Source organism: Dendronephthya gigantea, unplaced genomic scaffold (assembly GCF_004324835.1).
Source record: "Dendronephthya gigantea isolate DGI-Jeju-01 unplaced genomic scaffold, DenGig_1.0 000050F, whole genome shotgun sequence".
In the NCBI taxonomy this organism is placed as follows: Eukaryota; Metazoa; Cnidaria; class Anthozoa; order Malacalcyonacea; family Nephtheidae; genus Dendronephthya; species Dendronephthya gigantea.
This window is the reverse complement of record NW_021163060.1, coordinates 92,780-112,487: the sequence shown is the minus strand read 5'-3', so window position 1 is coordinate 112,487 and position 19,708 is coordinate 92,780. Positions and strand designations below refer to the sequence as shown.

The following is a 19,708-nucleotide window of genomic DNA, read 5'->3' as shown; positions in this document are numbered from 1 at the left end:
CAGTTTGCCAACAATTATATCACAGCGCGCCCTACTTCATTTTCGAAAGCTTTATACCCTCTATATGATTCTATTGGATACATTAAATGTGGTGGTGTTGTCGATGGCACATGCTTTTTGATAAGCAAATGTATGATTGTTACAAATTGGCACGTTGTGCAATGTGTCAACAAGGACCGCAAGGATGTTCTCGTATACTTTGACTACGAAGAGCATGGTAAAAAGGGAGCCGGTGTCAAATTGATGCCACTTTCATATTCGGAGAACAAGTTTTCGAAAGAGTTTGATTACGCATTCCTTTATCTTCAAGATGCTGTTGAGTCAACGAGGCGGAAACCTTTAGGGCCATATGTTCGTTGCCAAGTGCCAGAATTTGGCAATACCTGCATCGTTGCTCATCCAAATGGTAAGGAGAAGCAGGAGGAATTGTGTCCTATCATTCCCCTTCACGAAAGCAGAAGATCTTTGGAGCTTGAGCGACGTCTAGCAGAAAAAGAAGGCGCGTGCGCCGAGAATCCAAATTCATGCACATTGACGACTGGTGCGAGAGAATGCATATGCGTCCACCTCTACAATCAAAATATCAAAAAACTTTATGGTGATAAATCAGTTATGACATACGATGTTGGTTCGATGTTTGAAGGATCGAGTGGAGCCCCGGTTTTCGATATGAGTGCGAACATTGTTGCACTTCACACAAGAGGATTTCGCCTGGAAACCACGAGTGTCGTGGAGGTTGGTATTACCTTCGAAGCCATCATAAATCATTTAAAAGCATGTGGGTGCGATGACTTCGTCAAAGAAAATTTTCCATCCTGCTTTGACGAAGCTATGGACTTCACCAATGAAGATTTGTTAGATGGTATATGGTGTTCTGAGCACTGACTTTTTTTACTTACGCTTTTGCAACCGTAAAAGGAAACTTTACATGTTGCAAGGGGAAAGGGCGGAAAGGATACTTTTACCTTTTTTTTTCTAGCAACAGGCCGGTTCTCGCCTGTGAATTTTGTTTAGACTAGAACGATAACTAACGCTAATTTCGGCCATTATCTTTTTTAAAGCCGAATTGAGTGCCAGTGCAATCAGTTATTTTGCCAGTTGTGCAGTTCTGCCAAAAGAAATTGACTAGCACTGAGATTTTCGAGAACCACAGAAAATTTTAACAAAATATTACAATCCAATATATATAGCATCCTCGTCCCCATGTTTTTCGCGTTCTGTGAGCAATCACGTATACATATTCGACAATAATAACGTTTTGCATTGTTATATGATTTTGTACCGGTACCAGCGTATTAGAGCAATTCTAATCATGGTGATATATATCGCATAGCCTAAAATAAAAAAAATTAAATCGAGTGGTGTTAATCGGCATGAAATTGTTATTATGATTATTAAAGATTTTGGTAATGTAGTTTACATGATAGTACATATTATATGACAGCTATATGTAAACGGCTATGTTTTGCATTTTGAACCGTATGATTTAAATTTTAGCTACCTGGAAATGGTATAGATTTTTAAAGCTAGATTATAGTAATGTGTAGTTCAGCTGAAAATAAAATCTTTTACAAGTAATATTTATTAGCGTCCGTCTTTCTGAATCAATCAGTATTTTAAAAAAGTCCTGCAGATTTCGATGGCAATTGTTTCACTGTTTGCAACTTAGGACCTCTTAAAATAAAATGGGTAATAAATGTGGAAATAAGCAGAGATTCAATACTCTTCTTAATCGCCGTGGTTAAATGAATTGTAACTGATTTAGTTATGGTCAATATTAGACGGTCTGAACACACGATTGGGATTCCTATGGTCAATCAAGTGGCCCACCCATTGTTATTACACTCATCCGCCTTACCGGTATGCTGAAGTACAACTGGGCTGTATTTTCTCAGTGTTATCCGGTCTAACCAGTTTTTTCCGGTTGCGTGCGTCAAGGACTACGAATTAAGGGGCTGTTACATGCGCCCGGTTACCCGAGATTCAACGACGCGTGAGATGATTTTGAGGTATTGAAATGAGCAGATAACATGATCCTGGCAGTCCTTTAATCATCACAACAATAGCATGCGCTTGTTTGGTGTCATAAAGACTTATTTCAATACCTCAAAGTCCTCTCACGCTTCGTTGAATCTCGGGTAACCAGGCTGATAGGCTCATGTAAACAGCCCCAACTATATCAAGTCTTCGTTGTTTGCATCTAGTCTTGGAAATTTATACCTACGTTACATGGTCGATAAAGTAAAGCACTTACGCATTACTGATCGCCATAATGGCAAGTAAACAACGTTCAGAATGTAGTAGAAATTCAGCAAAAAAGGGCCAAGACCACAGTGCAGAATGGAATTATGGTGACGGAAGAGCACTGTTAATTAAAATACTGGAACTTTCGACGGTGAGTCAGCAAATCTATCATATCATCCAAATATATCTATCATCTAAAAATATCACTGATCTACCAATTAATATCATTGTATCAATTAGGGACTATGAGGCTTAAAAGCAAACATCATTTGTAAACGGTCATTCAACGATTATATCAGGGCCGCGGCTAAAAGCTTGGGATGTATATATATTCCCCCTATGATATGTAAATGTAATACTTGCGGTCTAGCTACGACCCTGTCAATATTTGTTTTACTATTTTGCAATTTTTAAAGGAAATGAAAAGTAAAAAAACGTAGCAAAAGTTCAGAAACAGAGGCAAACTTTTAATTTATTAATGTTAATTAATTTTATAGCTATACCATTGATATTTGATATATAACTACACTTTCTATATGATATAAGAATGCATCTGTTCAGACTGTTCTGTCATGGTCATCAGATCATGCTTACCAATTTTCCAGCCACAAATAAAGTTACTTAACTTTCATCCTAACAGATCATGTTAGATTTATACTCATTTAATATTTTAAGTAATTCATAGGCTGCATTTTTGATAGATGCTCTGGCAGTTCTGCTGCCAATGTTTAAGGCACTGGTTTATGGTCTGAGGATGGGACTGGGCGTTCTTTTTTTCCACAAACTGTCTCAATTAGAGCCAATGTTGAAGAAGTATTTCAAATCATCAGAAAAGAGAAATGCTCATAAATTAGAAAATAAGGTATGCCATTTTAGTATACTCTAATACAAGTCTTCTGTTGATAGTGAAAGGTTTGGTTAATGTTTCTTGCACCATAGTCCAAGCAAACAGTGGAGCATGTTTAAAAATGGCTGGGCAAGGAATAAGACATAATGCAAATGTAACGCCCAACACATAATCAATTGTTTTGACCAAGGAAAAGTAGGGGGGGACATGACCCTCCCATACCACAAATGCAAAATTTTGTTTCTGATTTATTTTCTTGGGATTTTTTGCAATATATCTTATTAGTATTAATATTTCAAACACCATTAATGAAGAAATTGTAGCTAAATGAAATAATACATTGTACCTTAAATAGCATTTTTTTTTCTCTTACACTGAATCTTTAATTTAATAAACATTTTGTGAAAGAATCTGTTTGCTGTTCAAGGTATTTAACAAGCTATATCATAAAATTTAATTTGTAAAATGTCACACTGTACCAAGTCAAAATCTACTACTATATTTAACTTCTGGCTAATAGCTAGTTGACATTAGACAAAGTGAAGATTGTGTCCTTTACTTAGCTGCAAATATTTGGTTGATTTGCGGCATCTCTGACTTTGTCACATTTGAGAAAATAGTTTTTTGATGTGGTTGCAGTGTAAAGTCTCAGTGTGATATAGTTAATCAGAGTTCTCAGAGCACAGTTGTTTTTAGATGAAATTCCTAGAAAATGATCTAGGCGCTCTGTTTTATTTTCAAAATAGAACGACCACAAAGGAAATGAATCAGATGATCAATGCCCTACCCCTCCTGGGAAGAAGCTCCCGCTTGCTGAATCCAGTTCAATGGCTTCAATGCCAAACCGCCCAAACGATTTAAACGTTGCCCAATCAACGCAAGGATTCCAAGGAACTGCATCTGTGGTTAATCATGGCAGACCGGACAAATTAGCGCCGGATAAATTGGCGCCGGATAAATTGGCAACTGTTGCATCGCTTCGTAGACGTAGTGGAAGAAATAAAGGCCAGGGTATACCAGGGACATTTGGAAAAGATCCCTCTGCAATGCCGTCACGGATTCTCAGCTCCATGATGCAGTCCTGCAAATCTGTGGGCTATCTTTTGTGTGGAGATTACAATGCAACCTGCTGGCTTTTGGACGAGAATGTCATCATAACTTGCAAGCATGTCTTTTCTGATATCGATCAAATAAAGAGCGGGAAAACTGGCGGAGAAACATACGAAACCGTTTACGTCGATTTTTCCTATGAACACCCAAGAAGTCTAAAGTTTTCGCACGGGCAAAGGGTAATTGATAACAGAAGGTACCCTATCTGTACTGGCAAAGACTTGGACTATACTATCCGGTTTTTGAGGCTTGCTCCACGACAATTAATTACAATAAAGCCAAGTAATATTGAACCTAGTGAGGCTAGTCCTAAACCATTGCTTTTGCAAACAAGGTCGAGAATTCCGCCAAAAGGCCATGTTATTCTGGTAGGCCATCCTGACGGGCTGGATAAACGCTTCGAAGTTTGTACGATCGTACCAAAGGAAAATCGTAACGAGTCTCTTTGTGAACGCGCAAGAGAAGCTGCAAAGTGCTGCCAGTCTAACCCATCAAGATGCCGAAATAAAATCGGTCCGTTTGTTTCGTGTGTCCACGATTACGGCGACGGAATACTGACGGACAATCATTACCGTGAATTGGCGTATCATACGAGCTTTTACGATGGTTCCAGTGGCTCTCCTGTGTTCAATGACGATGGTCATATCATAGCTATGCACACAGGCGGCTACAAATACAAAAAAGGTCCAAAGAGAGATAGCCTGATGGAGTTTGGACTCCCGATAAGCGCTATTTATGAAGATGTGGCAAAGCAAATAGGTCAAGTAAAAGCAAATCAGTTGTTTCCGAAAATTTTCGATTTCTAAAAGCAGAAAAGGATGTCAATTTCTCAATTTCTTTTGCACCGAAGCGAATCATGCGATAATAACCATTTTCTAGTATTCTAGTATTGAGTGGCCGAGATCTCAATATTCTCAAAACGTTTCCATGACGGCATTTGATTGTACATTGATTCTCAATGTTTCACCATAAATCTTTCCATTGATTAAGAAATAACATTCTTATTGAGCAGTAAAATTCCTGTTACACTCATTAGAGAGAAAACTGAGGCGAAATATATTGAAATTATTTTTAGTCATATACCAGATTGGTAAAATACTATTGATTTAATGAATTATATGGCCAATGATTTTGTATTTTGATTTTGCAAAACATGATGTTTGCATGTGTAACTTTAGATAATTGTAGCTCACGTAAATTTTGTGAATAGTTTAAGTGACCTCACGCCTTTGGCGGGTGACAATTACAGTAATATAAAACGATTGTATGTTTAATAAATATCGTATCGGTTGAGACTATAGCTTATGCCTTATAAGTAGAAATGAACAGTGTATATAAACATTTTAAATATCTTTTATTACCGTCTCTATGGATCTATAATAATTACACATTCTTGTTACAATAGTGAAAACTCTGTTGCATCATTTTTTTTTAATCTAGAAAGATAACAATATTCAAATGAATTCTGCTGCGCCCGAGATCGTAAAACCTGGCGCAATACGATGTAGCTTCTTGATGATTTGAAATTGACTAAACCTGGGACCATGCGTAGTTTTAATTCGTTTTTTCACGCGAAAAAAGGAACGATTACACGGGAAAACTTTCCAAGCACAGAAAGCAAATCAATTAGGAAATCTGAACTTATATAAGTTACTGGAAAGCAAAAGGCTTGAATGTAGTAAGAGGCAATACTAAAAGAGAGTGAAAGCCGTGATATCCCGTCATGCAACACATTCAGTGAACTCTGTCTGTGAACTGGAACCATATAACTTGGTCGCCATCTTTGAAGCCAAAATGAACGACCAGTACCAGTCCTTTTCTATTGTATTTGTCTTCACTGTTAGTGATCGCACCGACATTACCGACATCAACAATATAAAGGGACTGGCACTGGTAATCAATTTGGCTCCAAGTATGGCGTAGTTCATTAATCTGATCTTACCATTTTTTCCTGGTATTTCCTCTGTTTCCATTTTCTTTATTCCCATTTCCTCGAACAAATTCCTCGACTTCCCTTTTGGGCGGTTCACTGCACCTGTATTTGACCGTCATCTCGCTCTTGTTGAGATCACCATGTTGAGATCACCAAAATGTAAATAAACCGCATGATACATTCACTTTGTCTTACACTTTGCCTTTGGAATTCGTGCTTATATAGTTATATTTTAATGTCAGAGCAATTCGATTACGCTTTTCTTCATCTCCAACAACCTCACCTTTGTTCGAGACTGAATGAGCTGGGCCTGGGGAAACGGGTTCGTTGCAAAGTACCTGATTTCGGTAATACCTGCATCGTTGCCCATCCAAATAGTGAAAAAAAAATTGCAAATTAGCCATAAAAACGAATAAAAATTCAGTCTTTCAGATGTTCCAGGTGTTCCAGATGTTCCATTCCGCGTTTTAGACTATGCCGGGCCTAATGACGACTCATGTGTCATGTGGGTGGACACATGCGACCAATCACACACCAGAACAAGAAAAAGCGCGAAATTCGAACTACATTTCGAACGAAATTTCGTGTTCTTCAATAAACGAAGGTAGGTATTTTTAATTGAGATTTGGTGACATTCTTATACCTTTCGTATCTTGGTAAAGCTCCGTGATGTTGGAGTAATATTATATGATGTATGCCGATCAATGTTCACATGATAACAATTACTAATTACGAAGTGAAAGTTGCAATTTATAGTCCTAATGTTGTTGTTGTTCGTTCTACAGAATTATAACCGGAATGCAAATTGTGGATTTCAACGGTGATTAACGTGATTTAGAATATTAAACAGGTAAGAATTGCTTTGTTTGTTATTCGTCACCGATTATACCAAGCCCAGTGCGAAATTAGTTATATGGCTAGTCAGACTGGAACGATATTAGCGCCGCTTATGTCTGTGCTTCGAATTCGGGGAGCTATACGTATGCGAACGTTGTACGTTCAATATGTGATTGTAATTGTCGCATATTTTATGTCATTAAACCGCATATGATGTATTTATCACTTATATACCCTAAGTGCGGGTGGACGGAGTGGTTTATCGCTGAGAGTGAGTAATTTTTGTGGTGCGATGAAGTATTTTGTGTACTAATTCGCAAGGCACAGACTGAAACTACACCAATATTATGTTCCCCCTGACGGATTTCTTTTGAAATAAATACATCGGGCAGAACGAATATATGAATATTGAGTCTTTATAGAAATATTTTTAGACACAACAATCGCGTGTCTTTATATGATTTGAGAATTATATTAAGATTTAAGAATATACTGATTATTGACTAGGAGTTGCTATTGCAAGGAGATTGCTGCCTTCAACGTAAATACATGTTATTTGCAACTTCAATACAATCAGAAGAATAATAGAGCAATAGTCTATTTTTCCTCTGTGATAGTTCAGGTAGCCAAAAACTATTTGTGTCCAAATACTTTTGAGCTACCTGGGGTGGTACAATGTAATTGCAATTTTTTAGCACAGGTGGCAAAACAATAGCACTATATCATGGGTCGTGATGTACTGCTGTTGTTAGGCTACTTTGAGATGTCAAAATTCCTTAAAGCATTAGCAAAAAACACTCAAATTTTACATCTTTGCAATAATATTTGAAGTTGCAATAGAAATTGCATAATGTAACATGGCCTTTAGATGATAAGTTTTGGGTTTAACACATACAAATGCAAGCAAACTGGACAGAAATAACAAAAAAAACAAATAGTTTATCAAAATATACAGGTAAGTATGGCTTTATTTCTTTCTGCTGATATCCATCAAGGCGATGAACTTTTTAGTATCCTTTCTAGAGGCAAGCAATGAGCTTTTATGAGTTTATCGGCACTTAAACCTTGACAATAATCACAGCCAAGTCTTTGGGGTATCTTGGCAAAGATGTTGCAAGTTCTGTAACATTTTGTGGCAAGTTAATACAATGCCCTGAATAACCTCGTTGACCACCAGGTTTAACATACACTCTCATTGGCAAAGCACGAAAAATTAACATTTCCTCAACCTGAGTTAAATTTTGTAATTCATCTGGAACATAAGAAGGTATTATCAAGTTTTCACAAGAAAATTTTTAGGAGATTTTCTATCTCTAAAGCATCGTGAACACATATATGGTGAACTAGGTTTAGATTTTATTGGCCATGCCTCATGGCAAACTGTACACTGAGCAACAGTGTATTGCATTGACTTATGAAACTTGTTTATATTAGCTTTTGCCCAACATTGCTCCTCAATTCTACCATTATTGCCTATATCAAACAAATTTAAGTAATCCTCTTGATTTATTCTGTGTTGCGGCTTTGCCTGCTTTTGTTTTTTAGATAATCTGTCTTTGTCAAGTCTTATTTGCCTTTCCCTGTCAGTTTCTTCTGACCGCCTCCTTTTTTTACACTTGTTTTCTTCTTGAAGTCTCACTTTTCTCTCACTATTAGTTTCCTCAGACTGCTTTCTCATTTTAGACTCCTTTTCTTTTTGAAGTCTTGTTTTTGCTCACTGTCAGTTTTTTCTGACTGTTTTCTTTTTTTATACTCATTAGCTTTTTGAAGCCTTAATTGTTTCTCACAAGCAGTTTCATGAGACTGCTTTCTTTATTATACTCATTAACTTTGTTAAGTCTAGCTTGTTTATCATGATCAGTTTCTACTGAATGTTTCATTGTCTGGTATTCTCGATCTTTTACACATTCATTGTTTTGATCAGACATTTTACACATACTGAATTGCACAGGTACAATTTCAAATAAGTTGGCATGTAGTCCAACTGACAGACAATACAAATATTACTCTAATTCCAGAATATTATAAAATTTCATGACAACAGCAGTGCCATTATGATCACGCATGCCACTAGAATCTCTAGCATGCGAGTCAATAAGATAAAAATCATCTGTTTCCTTAATCAAGGCCATCATATAACCTAATATAATAATAGCATAACTTTCATCTAAAAATATGTTTAACAGTGCAGTGTGAATGTCATAGTAGTGGCACTCAATTTCTCGATCTGTTATAACAAGACCTTGAATTTCTGTTCCATATGTTATGAAACATTTTGTGCCTCAATCAGCTCCACCACCATGGGTGGATCAACAATATTTTGTGCCTCAAGGGTTTCACCACAAATATGACAATGGGCAGATGATATTCAATGAAGCATTCACAAAAATCGGTAAATTTCCCACAGACAAAAAATCTTCATCCGATTCTAACATTATAAAGCCACTATTCAGCGCTTTTAGGTACATTTTGTCTCCTTGTAATAAGACATTATTAAATGTAATTTTTGACCACGACGATAAGGGAAAATTTCGGGCTGTAAGAAGCGCCGATAAACTCATAAAAGCACATTGCTTGCCTCTAGAATGATTACTAAAAAGTTCATCGCCTTGATGGATATCAGCAGAAAGAAATAAAGCCATACTTACCAGTATATTTTCAAGAATTTTTTCGTACAATCGGCTTTGTGGTTTGCATTCGGACTTAAGCATGTCGAATTTGCATACGCAATAAAAATTATTCGAAATCGAATCCCCCCCTATATCTCCCAACATACTTGAAGCTTAATGTATGCCCCCGGAATTACGACAAACATCTTTCCGGACAGACACAGATCCAAATTTTGACAATACATAAATCGGCGCAAAAGCCTGGGTCGACTGAACTCTGGAGAAACCTCAGAATGTCAAGAATAGTGTGCTGCCTCGCTGACGCTCGGCAGCAATTACTCAGTACAAAATTGATATAATAATATGTACACCAAACTTAGTGTGTAGAAAAAGTCTACTCATATTTCGCGTGTCATATTTCCAAGTCTTGCAATACAAATTTACCGCAAAGTTTTTCTTCGCCTGCGCTTCTTGTATTCTTAGATTCGTAATTAGGAAGCATCAGTAATGGAAAGTATATGTTCTGGGACATCTTTTGAATGCACTTTCGTTTGAAAATAATTCTTATTTCCAATGGCACTTTTCGCTTATTAAATGTGGGCGACTTGTCCAGATTTATATGGAAGAAACGAGCCGCGCGTGCAGTCTCTTGCAGAAAACTGGCTCTAGAAGGTACTGCGCAGGTCTATGCCTCAAGGTAGCGCCAGAATTTGAATCGTCGTCAAATTCCGCGTATTTTGATAGTATATTTATGCATATTTTCGACGATTTCGGAATGGCAAAATGAGCGCAAAAATGTGGGTTTGGATATTGTTTGGCTGCTCATTATATATTCAAGTGCTTGTCGCTGTATCCCTTGTAGTGAATGCGCAACAAGTTTGTATCACGATCTAGTTCTCGTACCTCAATCTCGTAAAGACTTTTATCATTTGCGGACTTTTTGGAGCATTTAAACAAAGGCTTAGAAGTGCAGTCACCGTATTGTTCGGCAAAACGTATCCAGTAGCGTAGCCAGCCTGTCGATTTGTCCCGCTATGCTAATATCTTCGTGTTCACTGACTGTGAAAACAATAGATTTCTAAAGAAATGAATAATTATAATAACTCGAAATTTACATAGCGGGACAAAATCGTCAGGCTGGCTACGCCACTGAACGTATCGGTTGAAGTAAGGTTCTCTCATGCCTTTGCGCCCATAGAGATTATAAATAACACTATAGGGGTCATCGAGGAGAAATTGGGGAGCGCGTTAATGGGGGGCAAATTCAAGTCCCGGATGTTCACTCATTCACGATGTCCGAGGCCAAAATAAGTCGTTTTTAACAAGTTTTTTCGGTCTCTAAATGTTTTTTTGCCTAAAATATCATTTCAGGATGTCTAAATTAGTAAAACCAGTTTCAAAAAGCACTGTTTTTCCTTAAAAAACCGGCAAAGCGGCCTAAATAACGAATATAATTTTTTTAAAATTGTTGCTAACGTGGTTGCTAAGGAGGCACTGATCTAGCCAATCAGCGCTTGGCTTAGCATCCGGGACTTGAATTTGCCCCCCATTATCGCGCTCCCTTTTTTGACTGATGTTTCTGATACCAATGCCTCCTCTAGTGTTATTTATAATCTCTATGTTTGCGCCATCTTGTTTACATATGATTGTCATATTGCGCGTCATTCACAGCGTGTGGGGCACTGGACACGAATGTGATTGGTCTATTGAAGGAAACACATTTAAAATAACAATGTTCAGTAAAATGTTTTACAGGGACGCGGGAAGCCGAAAATTCAAAAATTGGAATGTTTTACAACAGATTTTTTGATTGGGCAAAATTCAGTTGTGGTCATTGTGAAAAATAAGGAAATATGTTTGACCAATCAAAAAATCTGTTGTAAAACGTTCCAGTGCAGTTTTTGAATTTTACTGAACATTGTTAAAAATGTGTGCCCTTCGATACATATTTGTTTTTGAGTTACAAGAATTGTCGTTTGCTTATATTTTGTTCATATAATAAACAGAATATTACATGGTTGCTTGGAAAGATGGATTCATTTCTCGACAACACTCGAAATAAATTCCATATTTCCGCGCAACCATATAATATTCTCTCTCTCCATATATATACATGCATTTAAGATTAAAAATAGTCAAACAGACATCTATTTACAAAACATCGCCTAAATCTTTCAGTTCTAACTTTAGGCAGAATAAGAGGATGATGAATGTGTTCAGGATTACCTAAAATCCTGTGAAGTAAAACTCTGTCTCTTGCTTTAATAAACCCAGACATTTTATACTGCTTTATTACATATATCCGATACGGATTTGCTCGCTTGAAAAACTTGTGAATACGTTCTAAGTATTTCTTTTAAAGGGCCGAACCCCAGACTTCGATACCGTACAGAAACAACGATAATATAATTGATTAAAAAAGATATAAGCTGTTCTTTTTGGTATCCATATCTTTTGCATATACTCTTAGAATATACATTCGACTCCTAGAGCCTTTGTCAGTAAGCCATTAACCTGCAGGTCAAGAGCATCTCCCAAGTTTTTGATAGATTAGATTCTGTTGATTCTGTTTCTCCTTGCCCAATTCTCAATATCCTCACTTACATTTCTGCGGAATCACAATTTCCCTTTTCTGGTGCCCTAACTTTCATATCATCAGCAAATTTAACAAACTATTAGTTAATTTCTAGTTTTTCGAGTTTTATGTCCATGCCATAAGGGCAAATAGAAAAGGACTAATGACCGTTTCCTGTAGCACTCCTTTGCTAACAAGGAACTTAAGCATGTAGGACGGAACATGACGACTGCAGCTATCAATACAATGCTTCATCGAAAAGAAATGAACTATTAAAGACCTATGGGAGTTTTAGACGTGATCTACCTTCTGTTTACAACGGCGAAACGTCGTTTATTACGTCCTATGTTGAGCGTCTGCATTTCAGGACCCAGTGAGCCGCTACCTCGAATTAGGCTCTTTAGAATTGCATGTCCATAAACGTAAAAACAATGTTTTAAACGTCTTATATATCTCATTAAATTGGTACAGTTGATAATATAGAACAACGCTTTACCATAACATTAATTTAAAGGAGTATTCCAAACACGTCGTCGTTGTAGTTGCCTTACAACTTGCTTAAGGTCACTAATATCCACATGAGGTATTCATTTGTTATTCCACCCCGGCACCCCCAATTATCGCATCTATTTCGTGCCTGAATAGCATATGAAACTCTTACAGGGAAAAGACATGGACGACTCGGGGTATGATTCGCCAAACGCTCACGGGAAAAAGGTGCATTTTGTCATAAAAAGAAAAGAATCAAATTCGCTAGTTAATGTAATTGCTGCAAGCGACGAAATTTTAGCAGATGCAGTGCGACGAAAGAACCCGAACGTAAACATGAAAAGCATTGTCTTTGGAGCAAAACTGCGTGGCCACGATCGAAATACTGCCGTAAATCCGTTTCTCTTGCCATGTCATTTCATTCAATTCGGCACAGAAGTTTCGTGGCAAGATTTAGGGGACGAAACAAAGTTATACGATAAGGACCCGGGACTGAGTTCAGTGTCGAGTTGTACTAATGCCAAGCACGGGCAAGCTCCGTTTTTTGTATCAATAGCTAACCAAAAACACAAGGAGAACATAACGCATATTAATCGCCAAAAACTCGGACCTTTCGAAGATATTTGTGTCGTTGCCAACCGTGGTGAAAGTTTCGAACAAGCATTGATCAGAGATGGTCGATTTAGGAATGTTCAGCGTTTTACTTTAAGTCGTAAGCTGCCTGGCGTAGTAATAGGATGTGAGATCGATAAAACCGATGAGCGCGATGATTATGAAGAAAACTTGGTTCTTGAAGTTAAGTTAGCAAAGTCGACAAATACTGAGTCCAAATCTCTCGGCCAGAACAAAAGAAACTGCCTTCTTTTGACTTCAGAAATTGCATCAACAAGTGGTGAGACGTCGACGGCAACCACGATGGAGGAGGAACCTAGAAAGTACGATCATACTAGTTTAGATCAGTTAACTGAAAAGCTGTGCAGGGAAAGCGGAATATATTATTATTCCGAAGACTTTTGCGAGTTGACGGCTTCCGAAAGACGACTTGAAATGGAAAGGTGCTTACGAGCTCGTGCAATGTGTACCTTGCTGCCCCCGAATGAGAGAAAAGAAAACCATCTCAAGAGTTCCCTTGTCCAGCTTGTTGCAACTCATTTCTCGAACGTAAACATTGTAGCTCGCCCAGTAGCATTCTCGAAAATAATATGCCATTTCTACGATTCGGTGGGCTACTTGAAGTGTGGAGATGTTAATGCCACGTGTTTTTTGGTCAGTCAAGATATGGTTGTCACCAATTTTCATGTTATCCGTCAAATCCAAACAGCGCGTGAATCGTCGACTCCAAACGACCACTCGCATATATACGTGTACTTTGGATATGAAAGACCAGACCAGGAGTCTCGAGAGCGATATAAATTGGCCCCACTTCAATGCGAGGGCAATATTGTATATTCTGATGCGTTTGACTATGCATTCCTTCGCACGGAGGAATGTGTTGAGGGCAAGTTAACGCTGGGCCAATTCGTGCGTTGCAACGTGCCACGTAGTGGAATTGTCAGTATTGTTGGCCATCCTGGCGGGAAGGAGAAACAAGAGGAATTATGCGCGATCTTGCCTTCATCACATCAGGACAGAATGTCGTCCAATGACACGTTATTTATGTATCGAGAAAATTGTAGAAGGGACCTCAGTGGTATTGCCCTGACGTACGACGTTGGTTCAATGTTCGAAGGGTCCAGTGGGTCTCCTGTGTTTGATATGAATTGCCAGATCGTTGCTCTTCACTCTATGGGCTTCCAAATTGAGAATTCCAGGCTCGTCGAAGCTGGCGTGACATTTAATGCCATAATCCTTGATTTGCATGCAAGAGGATTTGATGAGTTTGTGAGAGAGCATTTACCATATTGTTTTGATATTAGTATGGACATTGATTGATTTTAAGTGTAATATTAAGGCTAGTTTCTACTCAGGAAAATTCTCCTTTGGATCGGACAGGACAGGAAAGTTTCCTTTGTATAAACGCCGCCGGCCTGAGAACTCACCGACAAAGGAAATTTTTTCTGTCCGTTCCGATCCAAAGGAGATTTTTCCTGAGTGGAAACTAGCCTTTATTATAGGTAAGCAGTGGCGGATCTGGGGTTAAGCATGTAGAATAAATTACACGGCTTTAAATCCAAAAAACGCTACTGTTTATGGCCGGATTTTCAGAGAATATTTTCAAAAATCTATCAACGCGATTGCGATTTTAAGCTGTAGTAATTTATTCGGCGGTCAGTGTGGCCAAATATGGTAAGTTCTCTTACCAGATCCGGTCGGATGCATGGATGCACGTAGACAGCAAGTAGACTAGTTAAAAATTTGCATATATATGGTCACACTGACGCAACCTTAACCTGGATCCGCCAGGTAAGAAAAGCATGTTTCGGCCTTCGGGTTCTATAATAAACATACATGCAGGCTCCGGTGAGTCTGAGGGATTTACGCGCCGAGGAAGACTGGAAGTTTTCCGACTCACTGAACCTGTAAGTATGTATATTATAGAACCCGAGTTTTTAACCAAACCCAGTGAACTCAAAAAAAGACTGGAACGCTAACTCTCTGACTTCCAGCTGATCTGAGATTATGACGTCATGAGGCGCTTCGACAAAACTGAGTTATCATGCGCCTGAGCTTATTTGTTTCTGTTCTTCCATCCAATGCTATTAAAAGGTAAAAAAATTGAATTCTTATTTGCAGTTGGGAAAAACAAACGTGTTACGGCATGAAAATAATAGAATTATTTAAAATTTCCAGTGCAGAAGTCATATGAAAGGAAGGAAATGATAATTCAGTTTTGTCGAGTGTCGGGCTTCTGATTGGTTGATTTTAATACTCAGATCAGCTGGTTTCTCTTATTAATGAGTGAAGCGAAGATGGCGGATCATGAAGCCTTTCTTGTAGGTATGATCACTATTATTGATTGCTTCCAACAAGTCACAATTGCTCAAAAATTTGTTCTTCAGTCTTTGCTTAACATCTTTAGCTTCCTAAGGTTAAACATCGTAGTCAAATAAATAGTAGAACGAAGTTTATATTGACAAAACAATGTATGTTCAATTTAAAATTGAATTCTATTGTATTTAATATAATTTTTTGTGTAAATATGTTAGTATATGACATTATTGGCATGTTTCAGATTTTCAGTCAAATGTATGAAGCATTCCCTTGGTGCCTTATTTTTATCCTTCGGAAAACACGATTAAGTAAACTTACATTTAGTTTCTGGTAAAGCGGTAACCCATGTTTCTCTCGTCATTTTCCATGTTTCACGCCTGTTACGTCTACATGATCTGGTTACCTGAGGATTGAAAAACGTGGGATGATTTTGAGGTATTGCATGAGATATGTCTTTTTGAAACAAAACAGGGACGGCGGAGCGTTATATCAAGTGCAGGGGCTACACCTTTAATCCTACTTATGATGTTATAAAAACGATTCCAAATACTAAGCACTGCTCAGTAAATAAGAAGTGTAAACATCTTTTGGTTTTACTGTAAATACAAAGTCGGGGGCTTTAGCCCCTCAGCCCCCCCCCCCCGGCTCCGCCGTCCCTGCAAAACAAGCACTTGCAATTGTTGCAGTTACTTCCAGGATCATGTCATTTACTTATTACCTCAGTCGTTTCACACTTCGTCTAATCCAGGTAACCAGGATCATGAGAAGAATCATTTGCATGTGAGTTCAATTCTTCAGTCTAATATCTTTCGCCAAGCGTTTACAATTTTTTTAACTAATCTTTTAGTGGTGAACGTTTTGTAATTTCAACCATGTACAAGATAGCGGTAATATTTTCATCAATTAAATAACTAAATAAAAACGCGTACGAAGTAAGATGATTTTTATTTTTGATTTATTTTGTTCTACAAATACTAACAAGCTTTTATTTCAGTATTGTTACAATGTTATCACACTGTGCACTAACTTACACTTCATCATATCACAGTTCTCTACAAAGGAAACAAAATTTGAAATGAATTCTGGGCCACTGAGCCGGTTGTACGCCGCCAAGCTAGATAGTGCTATTATTCACCGGATAGTGAATTGCTCTAAAATTGGTCGTTCGTTGTTCAGTATTAACTTTAAAGTATTCAAAAAAATTCTCTTAGCTAAAAAGCAGTAGAATATCAGTGCAGTAACGAATGAAGATATTTTGTAGTAAGGGGGCTTAAATTCTGTACGAGGGTGCTTGCTTAACTGCGAGGGATCGTGGGCATTCTTTCCCAAAGAAATGTGAAAACTTGAGACTTTGAAGTAGCGTTTCTGCACACAACTTATTACATTTCCCCTTATATTCTAAAATAAGTTAATGTTTTTGTTCTACTATGCGAGCCCCCCCCCCCCCTAGTTCAGTCTTTATAGAGTTAATTAACTGGTTAACATTGTACGTACCATTTTTTCCTGCCTCTGTTTCCATTTCCTTTATTCCCATTTCCTGGAACAAATTCCTCGACTTCCCTTTTGGGCGGCTCACTGCACTTGTATTTGACCGTCATCTTGCTCTTGTTGAGATCACCATCTCTCTTGATCTGACAATGACCTCCCCCCTTTCCCTTGGCCATGTTGTCAATGTTTTCCATGCTGCATTTTGCACTGATCGAAACCACGTCAACACTGCCCTGGTTGGCCAACGAGATATCGATTATTTCTGGGACTGCCTCCTTGTTGTCGCATTTGATGTTTATTGTCCCTTTTTCCTTGGAAACTAAATGATGATTTTGTGGTTTGTGTTCAAAGAAGCCAGACATCTCTCTAATACAAACACTCTCACATGCAGACATCTCTCTGATACAGACACCTCTCTGATACAAACACACTTGAATGCAGACATCTCTCTAATACAGACATCTCTCTAATACAGACACTTCTCTAGTACAGACACCTCTCTACTACAAACACCTCTCTATTACAAACACTCTCGAATGCAGACATCTCACTAATACAGACATCTCTCTAGTACAGTTACCTCTCAAATACAAACACCTCTATTGCAGGCATTTTTCTAATACAGACACCTCTCTATAATACATACACTTCTCTAATACAGATACTTCTCTAATACAGGCACCTCTCTAATACAGACACCTCTCTAATACAGACACCTAGCTCTAATACAGACACCTCTCTAATACATACACTTCTCTAATACATACACCTCTCTAATACAGACACCTCTCTAATACACCTCTCTGACACAGACATCTTTCTAATACATGCCGATGTCTTCATAATATAGAAACATGCGTATAGCTTTATTGTTTTACCATCAGTTAATAAATGTGTCTGTCTTTACATTATTCATGCAATGCACCAACTCACTAGTTTTCTCTGCGCCAGATGAGTCTCCCTGACCCTTCTTCCTACAATCAAATGTCACTACTTTATCCATGTGATCAATGGAGCCATCCTGAGGCAACGCGTTCATCGACACCTCGCATTTTGCTGGTTTACCGTTTGTTTGAACGAGAGACGCGAGACATTCCTCGTTGGAAAGACGCTCGATATTTGGCGCCAGAGAACTTGCTATTAGGATATCAGAGCCGTTCATTAGTGTCACGCCACGTATTTCAATGTATTTGTGTCTGGGAAAAGGACACTTTAATGTCATTGGCAGGACGTTTGAATGCTCTGAAATTAAAATAAATTTAATTTTTACTGGATAGTTCTATCAATTGTAAACTGTTCTTCCAAGAGGTCCAGTAAGGATCATCTCTTATTTATCCAGTGTTACTACAGGAGGAAACCTAAACTAAACTTACTTTATTTACACTGGATAACTCTATCAGTTCTAAACTGTTCTTCCAAGAGGTCCAGTAAGGATCATCTCTTATTTATCCAGTGTTACTACAGGAGGAAACCTAAACTAAACTAACTTTATTTATACTGGATAACTTTATCAGTTCTAAACTGTTCTTCCTAGAGGTCCAGTAAGGAACATCTCTTATTGATCCAGTGTTACTACAGGAGGAAACCTAAACTAAACTAACTTTATTTATACTGGATAGCTCTATCAGTTCTAAACTGTTCTTCCTAGAGGTCCAGTAAGGAACATCTCTTATTGATCCAGTGTTACTACAGGAGGAAACCTAAACTAAACTAACTTTATTTATACTCGATAGTTCTATCAATTGTAAACTGTTCTTCCTAGAGGTCCAGTGAGGATCATCTCTTATTGATCCAGTGTGTCAGTAATTTGCAATGTCGCAATAAAACCATAGAGGGCTTTTTTATCCTTTCACTTACGAATTTCGAAAATATTTTCAGTTGACGGTACAATAATGTCTTCGCAGTTAACAGACAGAGCTGCGATAGCAAACAGAATGCTAGCAAAGCTCGTCATTGCCTAAAACGATAAAACGCAGTCAATACAATTGAAAGTTACATAATATTCTTCCATGAAATACGGTGACTTATTTAAAGTTTACCTTCACGTTTGTCTGGATGAATTGAGAACGTTCACAGCGAATCGCTGTATCTAACTTTTATTCGCTTAAAGGAAGACAAACTGTATATCTGTCTAGTGGCGACTAAATACATATAACTCGCGTCTTTTGAAAAATTGATATTTTATTGACCTACGGTAAAATTAGTTTTATTCAATTAATGTTTATTAATATTGTTTTTGCTGGCCAATTAAATTGAAAAAGTCAAAATTAAAAATACATTCAAATAGTAAAACATTTGCATAACACTTAAATTGATCAATTTTGTCACTATCGCTTTTTAATTGCTTTTGGATTAATTAAAATGTTGTAATGTAAGAAATTGAACGTTTCTCATTGGCTGTTGAGTGCGCATGAGCATTGAAAAGCCTAGAGAAGAGACCTGCTGTATTTATTCAATATAGCGTATTTGAATATGTATGTTTGTGGCCTGATTTATGGACGAATTTCCACAGAAATGATATATCCTTGGAGTACTTTTACTTTCCGTATCTTAATTGTGGGAGTTTTTCAAACAATTCCTATTTAGAACGATAATATTCTGCGATCAATAACATGTATTATGACATGAAATCATGTATTAATAAA

At 37.6% G+C, this 19,708-nt stretch overlaps 3 protein-coding genes across 6 annotated transcripts; 2 read left to right on the top strand and 1 right to left on the bottom strand.

Moving 5' to 3' along the window:
• The first annotated feature begins 358 nt into the window (after positions 1-358).
• LOC114528457 (protein FAM111A-like) lies at positions 359-5,023 on the top strand. Of its 3 annotated transcripts, XM_028550097.1 has the most exons (4): positions 359-735; positions 2,205-2,395; positions 2,946-3,106; positions 3,838-5,023. In XM_028550097.1, the coding sequence occupies exons 3-4, from the start codon at positions 2,969-2,971 to the stop codon at positions 5,005-5,007; spliced, it is 1,308 nt and encodes a 435-aa protein (XP_028405898.1). In that variant the 5' UTR covers positions 359-735; positions 2,205-2,395; positions 2,946-2,968; the 3' UTR covers positions 5,008-5,023. The 3 variants fall into 3 exon arrangements, with proteins under 3 accessions (XP_028405898.1, XP_028405897.1, XP_028405899.1); XM_028550096.1 differs by lacking the exon at positions 359-735 and having other exon boundaries at positions 2,160-2,395; XM_028550098.1 differs by lacking the exons at positions 359-735; positions 2,205-2,395 and having other exon boundaries at positions 2,522-3,106.
• Positions 5,024-6,690: 1,667 nt separating this feature from the next.
• On the top strand, positions 6,691-14,659 carry LOC114528634 (protein FAM111B-like). Of its 2 annotated transcripts, XM_028550306.1 has the most exons (3): positions 6,691-6,738; positions 6,920-6,984; positions 12,819-14,659. In XM_028550306.1, exon 3 carries the CDS (start codon positions 12,828-12,830, stop codon positions 14,574-14,576), a length of 1,749 nt encoding a protein of 582 aa, XP_028406107.1. In that variant the 5' UTR covers positions 6,691-6,738; positions 6,920-6,984; positions 12,819-12,827; the 3' UTR covers positions 14,577-14,659. The 2 variants fall into 2 exon arrangements, with proteins under 2 accessions (XP_028406107.1, XP_028406106.1); XM_028550305.1 differs by lacking the exon at positions 6,691-6,738 and having other exon boundaries at positions 6,902-6,984.
• Positions 14,660-16,520: 1,861 nt separating this feature from the next.
• On the bottom strand, positions 16,521-19,194 carry LOC114528635. Its single transcript, XM_028550307.1, has 5 exons — positions 19,103-19,194; positions 18,921-19,020; positions 17,997-18,305; positions 17,070-17,382; positions 16,521-16,627 (listed from the first exon to the last, which is right to left on the bottom strand). Coding segments are annotated over exons 2-5 (720 nt in total). The 5' UTR covers positions 19,018-19,020; positions 19,103-19,194; the 3' UTR covers positions 16,521-16,626.
• Between the last annotated feature and the right edge of the window lie 514 nt (positions 19,195-19,708).